This window comes from Mytilus californianus, unplaced genomic scaffold (assembly GCF_021869535.1).
Source record: "Mytilus californianus isolate M0D057914Y unplaced genomic scaffold, xbMytCali1.0.p SCAF_8, whole genome shotgun sequence".
In the NCBI taxonomy this organism is placed as follows: domain Eukaryota; kingdom Metazoa; phylum Mollusca; class Bivalvia; order Mytilida; family Mytilidae; genus Mytilus; species Mytilus californianus.
In genome coordinates this window covers 79,464,615-79,482,201 of record NW_026262734.1, presented here as the reverse complement: position 1 = coordinate 79,482,201, position 17,587 = coordinate 79,464,615, and the positions used below count along the sequence as shown (strand labels likewise).

Below are 17,587 nucleotides of genomic sequence, written 5' to 3'. Positions count from 1 at the left end.
TGATGTTAGATATACATGATATATATGTATATATGTTCAATTTAATTTTCGATACAGGTACAATTAAAGAATTACCTGGGATATGGCTTTTATGAAATGTTATTCCAGTGTTTAAAAACAAAGGTAGTAAAGGGGAACCGAAAATCTATTGGGCAATAACGTTACAATCCAGTTTAGATAAAATATTTACTTCCATTTTAAAAACTGTTTTAAGCAATAGACTTTGTGATTATTTAGATGAGATTTCTATTTTACAAGAAAATCAAGCAGGTTTTAGACCAGGATACTACACAAACAATCATTTTTTTGCTCTTTATGCCTTTTTTGGACTCTTGAAATTAAAAAAAAGTTTTATTGTGTGTTTATTGATTTTCAGAGAGCTTTTGATTCTATTCAAAGAAATCTCCTTTTATTCAAACTTTTGAATAATAATATTAAAGGAAAGTTTTTCCAAGTTATACAAAATATGTATAAAGATATAAAATCCTGTGTTGTCTTCAATAATAAAATTCTGACTTCTTCCTTTCCGAAATTGGTGTACGACAAGGTGAAATTTATCTCCTGCTTTGTTTTCTGTATATCTGAATGATTTACAAGCATTTATAGAGGAGTAAGATATAAAAGGTTTACAGTCAATAAGCATGATAAGTGCAGACCTAGAAAATGACCTAGATGTGTATCTGTAGATTTTCTTACTGTTATACGCGGATGACAAGACACTGTTTTATTAGCGGATAGTAACAGTGAATTACAAAATATGTTAAACAAATTTGCCATACATATATTTTAACAAATGGCAACTTAAGGTAAATGTTGATAAAACAAAGGTTCTTGTTTTTTGCAAACGGTAGAATTCCTCAAAAAACAATTTTTTCTATTAATGATACTGAAATTGAGAATATCAAAAGTCAATGAAAATTATGAATATTTAGGAATATTTTTTTCCAAAAAAAGGTTCATTTTTACAAACTAGAATATATTTACGAGACCAAGGAATAAAGGCAATGAAAGGCTATGTATTTCTTTCTTGAAGAAGAGTAGAATTAATAATTTATCTATTGAATGTCAACTAGATCTCTTTGATAAGGCTGTTGTACCTATTTAATTATATGGGTCACAGATAAGGGGTTTTGAAAACTTTGACTTATTAGAGAGGTTGCACCTAAAATTTGGCAAACACATTTTACATTTGAAGCAATCAACCCCAAACTGTATAGTATATGCTGAACTGTGCAGATTCCCAAAATTTCTTTATGCAAAAGTTTGTATGATAAATTTTTGGGGCAGAATTAACACAGTATTCAGAGTGTAAAATTTCAAGTTCTTTATAAATTATTACTTATAAATTTAAATAACTCTGGTTTTGAGAGTAAATGGTTTATTTATATAAAGGTTTGAAAATTGTACATGTGGAATGACTAATATTTGGAATATGCAGTTTGCTGACAAATTGGTATCAAAAAGTGTGGAAGAAAAACTTAAAGATCAGTTCACACAATTGTTTGTCACAGATAGATAGCATACCTAAATGCCTATGTTACAGAATCTGAAATTTGAGAATCATCTCAACATATTGCCTAATAACTTAATATTTGTATCAGCTGATTTGTATACTGCAAATTGAGATATATGGAAGTCACAGATTACCAATTTAGACAGGGAGATTGCGAGGCTGGCCACGAAATGACAGACTTTGTCATCTCTGCGACTCAAGTGATGTTGGAGACGAATATCATTACATCATGACTTGTAAATCTTTGGATGTAGAGAGAAAGAAATTTTTACCGGAATATTGCTGTAAAAATCCAAATACATACAAATTTTATGATTTATTTAATGAAGACAATACTATCATTTTTGAAAAATTATGTAAGTTTATAAAAATAATAAAGGTGAAAGGCAGTACTCCAAGTTAAGTTACGTTTGTTCACACATGTGCATGTTTATATACATATATGTAATTGTACAATGTTGTCGATATATATTTTCTTTGTAACTATGACATGTAGTTTTGTGAGAATAAAATTCATTCATTTACAAATTGATGATCACCCTGTGTTTACAAAAATTGTAATTATATCACATATCACTATTATCAGTTGGTGATCATCCTGTGTTTACAATAATTGTAATTATATCACATATCACTCTAAACAGTTGATGATCATCCTGTGTTTAATACCACATATCACTCTATTAGACATCAGGTCTTTAGACTACGGGATTCTCATGTGATTATTTAGTGAAACAGCTGAGCGAACCATATCTTCACATTTACTACATCTAAAAGGATTATCACCTGTATGTATTCTCCTGTGATTCTGTAATAATCTATTAGAGCAAAATATTTTGTCACATATATCACGTTACTTGGTTTTCACCAGTATGCATTTTCAAATGGTTTTAAATGCGTCATGTGGAAAGGATTTATTTCAGACACCGCAAATATATGGTTTTATGCCAACATGTTGACTCTTCATATGTGATCGCACGTTGGTGTTTGTATTAAATCCTGTGTTACGTGTACACAACACATTGATATAAACGTGTTTCACCAGAGTGTGTTCTCATGTGTGTATCGAAATCACCAAATAATTGACCACATACGTTACAATCATGGAGTTGGTCACCTGCATGTATTTTTATGTGTCCATACAGTTTCACATTACTGGTAAAACATTTCCCACATGTGTCACATATATGTATGATTTCTCACCTTTGTGTGTTTGCATGTGATTTTCAATGTTATGTTTTGTAGCAAAACGTTTCTTGCATACATAACACTCGAACAGTTTTTCCTTCGTATGCGTTTTTGTGTGTCTTTTTAAGGTCCCACTTTCAGAGAATTCTCTTCCACATAAATTGCATTTATACGGTTTTTCACCAGTATGTATTCTCATATGCGTCTTCAATGTGTGCTTTTGTCGAAATCTTATTCCACAGATGCTGCAAGTGTGAGGCTTTTCATCAGAATGGGTTCTCAAATGCACCTTCAAGTTTCCATTGCGGCTGAAATGTTTTCCACATACATTACATGCATAAGGTTTGTCACCTGTATGTATAGCCACGTGTGAATTGAAGTGTTCTTTACGCCTGAATGATTTTTCACATAGATCACACTTGAACGGTTTTTTGTCAGAATGAATTTCCCTATGTAACTTTAAGTCCCAGGCTGTTGAACACCTTTTCCGACAAATCTCGCAATAAAAGTGTTTTTCACCAGTATGTGTTTTCCTATGTCTATTTAATACACTTGTTCTATTGAAACCTTTACCACAAATTTCACATTCATATGACGTGTCACCTGTATGAATTTTTCTGTGTATCAACAAGTCATCACTCCATACAAATTGTTTCTCACATACATCACATTTGTAACGATGATCTGTATGCTTTGACATATGTTTGAACAACTTGTTTTGCCAAAAAAAACCTTGACTACAAATTTCACATTTATAAGGTTTTTCGCCTGTATGTATTCTTTCATGTGTCCGTAAATTACCAAGACGATGGAACATTTTACTACAAAAATTGCAATGAAAGGGCCTTTCATCAGAATGAATTTTCATGTGACCCAATAAAACACTTTTATAAGGAAAGCCTCTACCACATACATTGCATTTATATGCCTTTTCACCGGTATGCATTTTAATATGACTCTTTAAGTTACTGGTCTGAGAAAATGTTTTGCCGCAAGTTTCACATTTATAAGGTCTGACCTTAGTGTATTTTTGAATGAGTGTCTTAGAAGAATCGTTTTCTAATAATAGCTCGTTACATGTATTGGTTTGAATATGTTCTTCTTCTAAATCAGATTTTAAAGCCTCGCCATTTTCACCAACATCGATATAACATGGTTTACCATTATCCATATCAGATTTGTCGTGTTTGTAAGGCTCTACAATCCTTTCAATATCAAAACTGTAAGGTGTTCCATCCATAACTATTTGATTTCATCCGCCTTCGGTACAGGTATTTCGATCTTTTTGTGTTAATTAAGGCCTCTTTTAAACAACATACATGCTATATTTTAGTCTTTTAGACCTAAAATTAAAAAAAATAATATTGTTAATTTAGATTTTTAGATTGTTAATTAATCAACCGCAAAAGTGACTAAAGGTCTCAAAATCCTAGCTGAAACCCTATTAATGGTTATAATTGTTGTATAAAAATGAAAGCTAAATGGAATGGACGGCGATGTAGAGTAGACATATATTGGAGTGTGACAGCAACCTATTGACACAAACAAATATAAAAGATATTATAACGCCTTAAGCATAGTACTATCAACAATAGACAAGAGATTATATACAACACATGCAAAACAAAATCTTAATGGCCCCACGATCGCTTGGAGTCTAGAAGAAAAAACATTTAACATGTTTATTGATAAGACTGTTTGCCTAATGTTTGATGGCAAAACTTTCATGCATATGCTGGTCCAGATTACCAAAGTGAAGCCAAGTGTCTTAGGTACTGTGAGAGGATACACTGTATGATGGACTGCATAGTATTTATGGATCATTTTGTAAATGCTAATAGCATCTACAGTAACTGTTTCAATGATCATATTTACTTATTTTGAGTTCTTACACTTCCTTATTAATTCATTTGTACTCTATATGACACTAAAAATGTTTAAATTCTAGCCTTTATTAGTCTTGTATGGTTTTCTAATTTTAGTTCATTTAATTTATACATGTTATATGTTTCGTAGTTTAGTGTGATATCCATTTTCACTGAACTAATACACATTTTTGTTTGAATAGGGGCCGGTTGAAGACCACCTCTGTGTGCATAACTTTCTTGCCATGTTGAAGACCTATTAGTGACCTTGCACTGTTTTCTGCTCTTTGGTCAGGTTGTTGTCTCTTTGACACATTCTCATTTCCATTCTCAATTCTATTCATAACAACTTTCAAACCTGTTTGTCCTTATTGGCAAAATGACACTGAATGTCTGCCTTTTTCACAATTGAGGCGGTCTGACAGTCAGACTGTTATCATACAGAACTAGAGGCTCTCAAGAGCCTGTGTCGCTCACCTTGGTCTGTATATGCATATTCAACAGTACACTCTTCAACATTGTAGATGAGAATAGAATTAATGACAATAAAATGCTCCGCTGGGCGCAGCTTGATACGACCGCAGAGGTCGAACCCTGAACAGTTGGGGCAAGTATGGACACAACATTCAGTCAGGGGTACTACTTGAACAAGTAATTTTTATTTACTTGAAGAAGTAATTATAATATACTTATATAAGTAAATTTGTAGGATACTTATACAAGTGTATTTTATTTACTTGTATAAGTAAATTATTTTTTGGCCTAGTTATGTTCCTTAGACATTCAGATTTTTTTACTTATACAAGTACAGTCAGGTATATAACTCTATAGGGTTATTACAGAAAATAACTTGCATGTGTTATTACAGATACTTTTATGAGTTTTCCTTAAATTTTCTAAATCTGTGATAACATATGTTTGTTATTTGTAAAATAAATTATAAATATTTTTATTTTTAGTGGGCTCTAGGGAACACTTGAAACTTTGCGCAGAAACTAAATGCATAGCCTTGATAACTAACTATTTATTTAGATTAACACATTTTTCATTAACCATGGTAAATCAATGAGACAAGGCTTTTAAGTGATTAACTTAGCTGTAATAACAAGGCTTAGTTATTAAAGGCATGTAACTTATTTAATGAGACACTTGGGAATTACTGGGAAGCTTGCGCAGAACCTCATTTCATGCTCTGATCATTACTTCTTACAATAAATTAAAAATAATTTGTAATTGAGCATGATCTATGTCTGAGCAAATGCTTTGAAGTGATGAAGAGAAGCTATAATAACACCCTTTAGTTATTACAGGCATATTTGTTCTGTAATAACATAGGTGTGATATGCATGATTGGCAAACTATGAACTGTTTTATCTTTCTATAGTTAAGTATACATAAAGACAGTAGCAATATCAATAGAACTTGTATACATTTTAAGGAAACTAATGATGTATATTGTCCCTTTGAAACATATAACATACATATGTTATCACAGTTCTTTGATTTTTTTGTCCACAATAACAAGCATATGTTATTTTTCTCTAATAACCCTATAGAGTCATATCCTTGACTGAAGTCAGGGCCGTAGCGTAATGGAGGCAACTGAGGCAAATGCCTCACTTTTGAAACGACGACCAAACTTTAGAAGTGTCATTTTTTTTTCAATTATGTATTTTACCTTATCAATATGCGAGTTTCGAGTTTCAAATTATCTACCGGCACACTACATACAGTGTGTCCAATCTGCAGCAGCGATTGTAGCTTTTACCATAGCGGTGACGGTAAAAAAATAAGTGTTCCGAATACAAATCAAAATTAAAAAATTGAAACACAAAACGTAAATTAATTGTGGTTACAAAACTGGTTGAAGACGGGTTCTTTAAAGAGAAAAAAAGATGAAAAAGGTAACTCATGAGTATAAACACCCCCCATTAAGTATGCTGGCTTAATACTTTCCTTGGTTTATTTTTGAATCGATAAGTTAACGCTATAGTTACCAATATGTCACTGAACAACAAATGCTAATCGATAAAATAATTCATTGACCAAAAATTTAATAATTATTTATAATTAATTTAAACAAAATCATGAAGCGCCTTTTTTATGGAAGTCTTTAATGTATAAGGCAATTCATGTTTTTTATTTATCTTTAAGAAAAGTATGAAATATATTTTTGGTATTGTTTGAAAATATTTTTTTCGTGTTTCTTTTTCTGATTATGATCAGCATTGTCTGGTTGTATGCTAGCGTGTTCCATTGATTCTAGTGTGGTAGGTCGTGGGTTCGAACCCCGGTAGGTCAAACCAATGACTTGAAAATTGGTAGAATAATGTGTCCAGGTAGGTTGACATGTCTTCCAGCGGAATGTTTACAGGTAACTTGTGATCACTTGTGACATTAGCACGTCAAAAATTCGGTTAAGTAACAATGTTGGTCTAGTCTTCTCTGTACCTATTCTTATGGTTAATGATTATGTATTAAAAATAAATATATCCTAATTGATGCTTATAAGTAACATGTTCTCGTCTTTTATAAACTTATAACTTGCTGTTGGACATAAATATATATATATATATATATACATATAATAAAGCAGTGACTGTGTTCGTATTCATATTCACATTTTACACGGTTTTGTCACTTCTTGCAAACTACAAATCTGTTCATGCTGCTCTGACTAAAATTGAAAATGTAAGCACAAGTGATGCTAGGACAAATGCAAGTGGTTTTCGGCGCTACCTGGAAGACCCCGAATGCATTGTTGCCGTGTTAGTGGCCCAATTTGTCTTGAGCATTCTTAAGCCACTAACATTGTTCCTTCAAAAGACTGACTGCAACATGGTGGATGCTTTTGAGGAATCAAAAATTCTTCTGGAATTATTGCAGGAAAAGAGAACAGAGGAAATTTTTTCAGAACTTTTCAGGCGAGGTACTGTCATAGCAGATGCTATTGAAATAGATCACTGCCACGTAGGCGAGTTGGGCGTCAAGTTCATAGGGAGAACGCAGCAACTGCCTCTACTTCAGAGCAGCATTGACGAATTAATTTATTTTTCCCATTCTTGGATCACGTCATTAGTGAAATGCAACGCCGGTTTCCTGATGAGGTAAAAAATCAAATATTCGGATATTACCTTATTCCAAAAAATGTAGGCAAGTTAACACCGGAATTGATTGAACCCCTTTTCCAAGCATTTCCGGACGTAACTAACATAGAAGAGTTAACATGTGAACTTGAAAGGTGGGTAAGAAAGACAGTAGCAATGCTAGATGAAGGAAGCCTCCAGACAGCAATTAAACTAGCTAACAAAGACTTATACCCAAATGTTTCATAATATTACAAGTACTTTTAACTCTGCCTGTCACATCAGTCTGTTGTGAGAGATCGTTTTCAAGTTTAAGGCGTTTGAAAACCTGGGAACGGGCTACAATGGGTGGTGACAGGCTTTGTGGGCTTGCCATGCTCCATGTGCATAGGAATGATACAGTTGACAAAGAACGTGTGTTGAAGCTTTTCGATAATACAGGTCACATGAGAATCGGAAAGTTTTGGTTGACCAACAGAGATTAACTTTAATATTGAAACTTGTTTTGTTACTTACAAGGCTAGCTAATAAAAAAAAACGCATTTCTGTTATATTTTTTTTGTTTTATTATTATAAATACATTGACCTCTCCCATAGTAATGCTGAAATAAGCTTCTCCCGTTTCGGTCACCCGAACCCCCCTAAAAAAAATTTTCGCCTCGCTTCGCTCCGCTCAAATATTTTTGATTTGATTTGCCTCAGTTGATTTAGACATGCGCTACGGCCTTGGAAGTAAAAAAGTCATCCTATCTTCTTTTCTTGAATTCTTAGAACTTCTTTGCTCTAACAGAATTTGGAATTGTCTGTCCTTTGCAGATGTCTTTAATATTCATTTAAGTGCAATTTCATGGACAATGAAAATCTCATTTGTCTGTTATCTTTAGAACACTGCTCATTTACAAGCCCCCAAGGAGCAATTTTTGAAGGCCTTGCGCAAATACTTAAGATCTTTGCTCAATCAGTTTCTTTGTTGAATTAATGAGATGAAACATTGAATTCTTATCAAAAATTATGAGTTAACCTGAGAAAAATTGTTAAAGGCATGATTTTTCATCTCAAAACTTGAGAATTTTTGTGGGATTGTAAAAAAAATTTACTTATACAAGTAATTTTTTTAGAAAATTAAGGGGAGATTACTAAAACAATATAATTAACTTGTATAAGTAAATTTTATTTACTTCTTCAAGTAAATAAAGATTACTTGTACAAGTAGTACCCCTGACTGACATTCAAGCTTGATACACACTGAATTTGGATTGTGATTAAATATTTGACACAACATAGGTTTCTGACACAGAATGAATGTGGTCTAAGAACTTAAAAATTTTTAATTTACCAATTCAAACCATATCATTATTATTCACTTTTATATATAAATCAGAAATAACCAATTTAAAATGGAAAATTTTAAAGAAAAAAAAGGAAAAAAAAAAATCCCCCCGCCAAATTTTTTGAACCCCCTTATGATTCATCACTCCCAAACTCAATCCTAGCCTTCCCTTTGTGGTATGGTACCTTGCAGTACAATTTCAGAGAGATCCATACACTTGAACACAAGTTATTGTCTGGAAACTAGAAAAATGCTTGTTTTTTTACCCCTTTTTGGCCCCAAATTCCTAAACGTTTAGGGCAATTACCCCCAAACTCATTTCCAGCTGTCCCTTTGTGATATGGAACCTTGTAGTACAATTTCATAAAGACCCATACACTTACACACAAGTTATTGTCATGAAACTAGAAAAATGCTTGTTTTTTGCCCCTTTTTTTGGCCCTTAATTCCTAAAATTTGGAGGCAATTACCCCCAAAATCAATCCCAGCATTCCCTTTGTGATATGGAACCTTATGGTACAATGTCAGAGAGATCCATACACTAGCACAGAAGTAATGTCTGGAAGTTACAAAAATGCTTATTTTTGGCCCCTTTTTGGCCCCTAATTCCTTAACTGTTGGTACCATAACCCCCAAAATCAATCCCAACCTTACTTATGTGGTATTGAACCTTATGGTAAAATTTCATAGAGATCCATTTACTTAAACTAAAGTTAGAGTGAGAAAACTAATGTGCCTTCGGACGACGACGCCAACATCATACCAATATATGACCACAAAATTTGGGCAGCAACCCAAGAATAGGTTGTCTGATAATCTTTCAATCAGTTTAATTGAGGTCTGGAGCTGGCATGTCAGTAACTGCTAGTAGTCCTTTGTTAATTTATGTATCATTGTCATTTTGCTTAGTTTCTTTTGTTACCTCAGCCAGAATTCTGACCTCATACTTAAGACTTCTTTGCGTTTTACTGTTCGTATTGTCGTGGGTTTGTTTATTTTACATTGGCTAAATGTATAGGAGGAGGGTTGAGAACTCTGAAAATTGCCTACATTTTGCATTTTTTGTTAATATATATTTATCTACATTACATGTGCCGGTAAGCATAAAATGGTTTATGTACTTATATTATAGTGAGATCATATTAGTTTTGAAAGCTGTGATTAGTCAATTTATGCCACATGTTTCTATCATAATACATAACCAAAACTAAATAGTATAACCAGATTGAGTGTAAACCAATCTTTCTTCACTTGGTTTAATTCTGCAACACATCAAAAAGTGTTGTTGAGTATAGGTGAGGGTGTGGATGGGGGTCCTTCAATTCTGTTTTCATTTCATTTTTTTTATACACCTTCTGCAGGAACGAAAAAAAATGCTCATCAAAATCCAAAAAAGATTTTATCTTTCTATCAAACACAAAAAATACATTTAACTTTTATCATGTTTATATATGATATCTAGTGGATGCCAGACCTTAAAACTTTTCCAACTGGACAGGTTAGTCTGAACTCAGAGTAGTTTTTGAGGTCTTAACACAGCCATTTTTGTCCTTTTGTTATGATGAACCTTAATTTCTTTTCCTCCCTGTCAGAGAAATGTTCAAGAAATACTTTCTGAACAGATTGAATATATTGGATTATGATGGTGTTAATAGACTATTTTCATATTACCAACTTTTGACTCCGGAGTTTATATTTTTTTGGTAGTTGGACACTTAGGCGGATCCAGGTGTGGGCCTTCCCTTTTGTGGGAAAAATTTGGTTGATTATAAAGGGAATCAATGAAGCATGACGGGAGAGTGCCCTCCCTTAGGTCAGTCAGTGGGTCCCCCCTTATAAAAAGTTCTTGATCAGCCACTGGGACATCCTGGTACTCAGTCAACCATGAGCAATGTAAAGAAGTAAAATCAAGCTTTTAATCAGTACATTTTTTTGAGGAAATGAACTGTTTTATTTTTTCATTATAATTATAAGACAAAATAATCGGAAAACAGTAAACATGGTAAACTTTCCCCCCAAATTGCACAGATTTTATGTTTGATTTAACTTCTTTTGGTTGCTCTTACTTTACCGAGTACCAGGATGTCTAACCACAGATTAGGTAACCTGTAGAAAAATTATATAATTCGGAGTCAAAAGTCAGTAATATCAGTCAGGGGTACTACTTGTACAAGTAATCTTTATTTACTTGAAGAAGTAAATAAAATATACTTATACAAGTTAATTATATTGTTTGAATAATCTCCCCTTAATTTTCAAAAAAATTTACTTGTATAAGTAAATTTTTTTTACAATCCCACAAAAATTCTCAAGTTTTGAGATGTAAAATCATGCCTTTAACAATTTTTCTCAGGTTAGCTCATAATTTTTGATAAGAGTTCAATGTTTCATCTCATTAATTCAACAAAGAAACTGATTGAGCAAAGATCTTAAGTATTTGCGCAAGGCCTTCAAAAATTGCTCCTTGGGGGCTTGTAAATGAGCAGTGTTCTAAAGATAACAGACAAATGAGATTTTCATTGTCCATGAAATTACACTTAAATGAATAGTAAAGACATCTGCAAAGGACAGACAATTCAAAATTCTGTTAGAGCAAAGAAGTTCTAAGAATTCAAGAAAAGAAGATAGCATGACTTTTTTACTTGTATAAGTAAAAAAATCTGAATGTCTAAGGGACATAACTAGGCCAAAAAATAATTTACTTATACAAGTAAATAAAATACACTTGTATAAGTATCCTACAAATTTACTTATATAAGTATATTATAATTACTTCTTCAAGTAAATAAAAATTACTTGTACAAGTAGTACCCCTGACTGAATATGAAAAAAGTCTATAGATTGATGTTTAGCGTCCAGTGGCACATGTTTTCTTACCTAATATAGTTCATAAGTCTTACCTAATATAGTTCATAAGTGGAACATGTTTATTTCTAATTTTTACCACTATTGTACCAGTCAGGGATATAACTCTATATGGTTATATGAGAAAAACAAGCATTCTGAGAGTATTGCATGGCAATACATAGTCCCCTACCGGGTAAAAATTCGTTTTACTGGAACAAAATGCTAACTTGTTTTATAACTTGTCATGGTGTAAACAAAAAGTAAATATCATGTCAATATCTTCAAGCATGACTAAAAACAGTGTGGAAAACTGATTATATGAGTGAAAAAAACATTAGACATGTTTAATAGTTCTCTAAAATTAGACATGATGTAATACAGTATATATCTATTTTCAAATTATAATCAAATATAATCATGATAATGAATAGTTCCAAATATTTTTTCTTTCATTTGTCACAAACTAATATAGATTTGTAACTTATCTATAAAATGTCAACAACATTTATCTACACAATGTAATGTATTGAAATATATACATTAATAAAAATAGATTATTATCTAATTAAAGGATTTCTCTTCATAAATTTTTCTTTATATATATATATAGCATTCAGAAAATTAGTTTATACTAAACAACAAACAAACCTGCTAAAAAATTCTTCAAATAATTTAACAATGAATGTCTTTTAAAAAATGAGTTATCTCCCTTTGTACAGAAATATGGTTTAACATAGCACTCTAACATTAGATATGGTCCAGAGTTATGGTCCTTCAATGTTTCTATATATGTATACCATAGTTATTGGCAGTGTCTGTGCGACCCCGCATGTGGGGACGAGTAGTCAAATTGACATTCGTAGGCTACACGGAAATTATTGCAATAAGTGAAAAAATGGATTACTACTCAGAACCCGGACTCAGAAGTTTTATAAATGATTATATAGTAAGTGAACAGTTTTTCTCTGTTAATAAATATTCTTAAAATGGAAGATTGTGATATATATTTTGGGAAGACATAAATTAAAACTTATAATTAATTGGAACAATTTGTTCAAAACTTATACAATTCAAATAACTACATACAATTGTATAAAAGAAACTCTGAATCAATTGCGGCTTTAGAGAAAAGAAGACCTCGAAACAGAAAAATTAAAGAAGAATTAGTTTGATAGACTCAATTTTTCCTGTAGGCAAAAAATTCCAAACAAATTCGACAGGAAAAAAGGCCTAATACAAGGTATCTTTTTTAAGTTATAGTTTTAAATCGGATTTGATGCGTTTCATTCCTTAGGCAAGTTTTTTTATGTAACTTCTATCGAATTCTCTTTTTTATGGCGTAAATCATTCATGATATAAAGAATATGTCTACTTATTAATTGCTTCTTTAATTTATGTATACACTCAAGCTTTATTTTCAGTCGTTTTAGATATTTTAAAACTTTGGTTTCTGTTTTGCATTTTTCTAAAAAATTAAATATTTTCATACAGGAGTTTGCACATGTAGCTTTTTTTTTCAAATTCATTAAATTTTTATTCTTTTAATGTGCATTTACATTTTATCATATAGTTTCTAAATTTTATCATGTTTTCTTTTACAGGGACTGTACAGTTTTATTCCTTCAGTGTGTATATGATTTGCAAAGTTTATAATGTATTATCTAATAAATACAAATTTAAAATATTATTTGCCATTCTCTTCACTGAATTCACAAAATTCCCACATTACCAATTCCCGTGTATATTTCCCGTTTCATTCCCGATCTTATGACATTTTATTATAAAACCGAATGCGGGGACGCGTAGCCTACGAATGCCAATTTGACTACTCGTCGGTGTCGCGCAGACACTGCCATAGTATTTGTTCAGTTGTTTTCGTGTCGCGTGATAAGGGGACGACCATTTGATATTCTGGGGGGGGCCAGGAGGATTTGTTTTTGATCGGTTATTTATTTTTGTAAACTAAGAGGACAGATTATCTATTTTCTGCACTGTTGAAGCAAGATTTTTCATTTTCATTAAAGCAAGGGACTGATTATTTATTTTCACAACTATATTTATAATATTTGAAAACATACAATTTTTAAATTCATTTTTTATTTTAAATAATACATGAATAGTCCAATCATTATGTACCATTTAATCAGAATTAATCATCATCATCTGTAGAAATGAATCTTTTGAATTCCCAACTGCATATACATGTATTGCATACATACAAGATATTAAAGTTTGGCTGTAATTAGTGTCTTTTAAAAGTATTGCAAATCATTTATGCCGAGCGGAGCGAGGCTAAAAAAAATTTGAAGGGTTTTGGAGCCGCTGAAGGCCCCAAGTTGCTATAGAACTAATGATGCAAAATGTGTTTCCCATACCCTTTCTTAATCTGAAAATGAAAGTTCTGTTTTAATCATTTTTTGACAATATTTTGGTCTCAAAGCAACATGTATAGATTCAGTGTAAGACTTAAGTTTTAAGGAACAACATCAAAAGACAAAGATAAAGCAAAAATTTAATTCACATAGTTAAGTTTGTGGCTGCTGTTTTTTTTTAAACTCTTGATCAAGTTAATAACAAAATTACTAAATTACAAAAGGAATGCAACACTAACAGAATACAGAAGGGCAATCAATGAACAAAAGACAAATAAATAAGAAACATTGATCCCGTAAAAACAGGAGCTACGTCTGAGGGAGAACAGAACTTGCTTCTTGCAAGACACTTGCCGTGAAAACAATTTGATATGAAGACAAGCTTTTGGTTTTGAAATTTCCTACATGAGGCATTTGCCTGAATGTAGTTACTGCCATATGTAATAAAAGTGAGTTAAGTGTTCCTGAGACAATATACCTCAAGTTAAATGAAACCCATTTTTCAGACATTTCAAGAATTTTAAATAATATTTATACTTTTATTATTCAAAGATTTGGGAAGTGATTCCCGATTTTTTTTGAAAAAAAAGTTGAATTTTATGAAGAATCTGGTGCAATCTCATGCTCTCAAATAGACCTGCCGAGTTATTTATTTTTAATACATTGCAAGTCAGGTTATTTATTTTCAAACTACCACAGAACAAACCATTTATTTTTGTGATTATCAAGGCTGAGTTATTTATTTTCAAAATCCTCCTGGCCCCCCCCAGAATATCAAATGGTCGTCCCCTAACAAACAATAAAAAAGAATTGTTTATGATTACATTAATTTAGCATAAAATGAAATACATAAAAGTAAACATTTTCTTATATCACATCTTCTTATATATATTTACCTGTTTATTTAGCTATAGTTTTACTTTTCTTGTACATGTATCTGACTCGGTATCTGACGATGTAGCATGTTTCTTTGAAAAAAACAACCATGAATGGGAGATAATTCAAATTATATTACTATGGTACGCGCAATTGACAAAGAGAGTGGTAAATGATAAACTCATCATACGTATTAACGTCTTATTATAAAACATGATTCCTTCTATTCAGATCTACCAATAATATCTTTACATTTTATTTTTAATTTAGACTAAGTAAAAGCTTCAAAACTTAAAAATCAGTCCAAAAAAAAAAAAATGGGGTCACTGACCTCGTTTTCGATACACATAAACAACATTGTAGCCAGTGCAAACCAAGCACAAGGGATGCTCAGCAGAAACATCAAAAAAGCTCCACAGCAAACAAAAACCAATGCTGTCAATGCACTTATAAGACCAAGAGTGGAATATAGCGCAGCCATATGGGACCCCTATACACAAGAAAATATTGACAAAATAGAGAGGGTACAAAGAAGAGCAGCTCGCTATATTTTCAATGACTATAGTAACGAATCGATAAGCAGGCTTAACTGGATACCTCTCTACCAACGAAGAGTGAACATCAGATTATGCCTATTTTACAAAATTGTAAATGGACTAGTAGCAATTCCAACAGATACTTACCTATTTCCACTAAATAGAACATCAAGACACTACAATACCATGGCATACACCATCTTCAGCCCAAGACATGATTACTACAAATTCTCATTCTTTCCAAGAACAGTAAATAGCCTGGAATAAATTACCGGAATCGACAGTGAAAGCTCCCACTATCGAAGCTTTCAAGACACTAGTTACCTAGATGATGGAATGTTTTTATCCTGCACCAACTGTACAGCATGCACCGTATTTTCTTTTTTGATCTTTGATCTTTTATTGTAAATAGACATTACCAACACCTACGTAACGCACAAGTATTGAGTACTCATTATTGAGTTTAATTACTATATCTCAGAAGAAGAAGAAGAAGAAAAAAAGCCATTTTATAGCCAGATTTATTCAATCGGAACTACTCGGCCTTTCTGGTTGCACGAAGAAATTACGTTATTGTACTGCATAGCGAGAATGGCCGAGTAGTTATGATTGCAGATTTATTATCCCCCATGTTCTACATAAGAAAATGCCTGTACCAAGTCAGGAATATGACAGTTGTTATCAATTCGTTAGATTTTTGAGCTTTTGAATTTTCCCCGGCGTTCGGTATTTTTGTGTTTATACTTTTCATGGAATATGGAAATCGGGACTTGTAGTATTAGCTGTGTAACATTTATATAAAAAGTCCCCATCACATAAAAAATGTTTATTTTGTTGACCTTGTCAAGGATTTGTATAGTGAGACTCTCACTATACAAATCCTTGACCTTGTGTAGTACAGCTTGAATTGATTATTTATTTTAATAAATAGTATTTGTATATTTGTTCATGCATTGACTTATTGACTGACTCTGACAGAGTATATAAAGTAAGACAGTACTTTGATTTTCTATTCACATAGGTATTTACATCTTGGGTTTTCTATTTCTTTATTCCGATTGGTTACTCTGTGAACTCCTTTGATATTGAGGCACTCTTTTCAAATTCTTCACAGAGATATAGAACACTGAGACGTTATTGTGATTTATATATATATATTTATTATTCATATTCTGGAAACCCATTCTTTATATTCAGGTCAGTTATATTCTTTACGTTAGTATTTGATGCATATATTTCTATATTTTTATCTTGGTATGAAAGATATGAATGTGTTATGAAAATGTGTATGAAAGTCCACTTTGATTCCCACGAGTATTTTAAAGAGTTTATATTTTTACTTTAAGTTGGTATTTGCAAGACAAACGGAGAATATTACAGTTATTAATATATTATTTTTCATATTTGGCTGTTATTAGATTCCAGCATAGAATATTGTCTTGCATTGAATTTAACTAGATTATATACTATTTTTTATATTAAGACTTATGAAATCATATTAGTTCTCTATATTCAGATTTCAGTATGTGAAGTATAGAGTACAGTGAACTTTATAGAGGAGCACTGCTCAGTCCTTATATACACGGTAAGCTGTGTTCTGTGTTTACATGTTTATTTATTTACGTGTTGTCTTTTTTGTACTTATGTGTTTGAAATCATGTGTGTCTTGTCTGTGTTAATAAATAAATGTGTTATTTTTTAGTTTACGATTATCTCCAAAAACAATAGTGTACGTATTAGAATTGATTACTTTAAATAATGATCGTTGACACAAGGTGTTATTGATATCTGAATTTATTGCATATTGAACAGACAGTCACCGGAAATAGAATTTGATACAGATGCTTATGATTTGTAGTAAAACATACTTTATTAATTATGGTATATTTCGAACTGAAGTTAACTACTTGGATAATTTATATTTTATTTTATTGATATGGAGATAATTAGAGTTATCGTTCTTTGAACGTGTGT

The 17,587-nt window shown here is 31.8% G+C and overlaps 1 protein-coding gene across 1 annotated transcript; it reads right to left on the bottom strand.

Annotated features, from left to right (window-relative positions):
* Positions 1–1,818: 1,818 nt before the first annotated feature.
* Positions 1,819–15,205, bottom strand: LOC127712398 (zinc finger protein OZF-like). Its single transcript, XM_052218791.1, has 2 exons — positions 15,098–15,205; positions 1,819–4,044 (listed from the first exon to the last, which is right to left on the bottom strand). Exon 2 carries the CDS (start codon positions 3,939–3,941, stop codon positions 2,661–2,663), a length of 1,281 nt encoding a protein of 426 aa, XP_052074751.1. The 5' UTR covers positions 3,942–4,044; positions 15,098–15,205; the 3' UTR covers positions 1,819–2,660.
* Between the last annotated feature and the right edge of the window lie 2,382 nt (positions 15,206–17,587).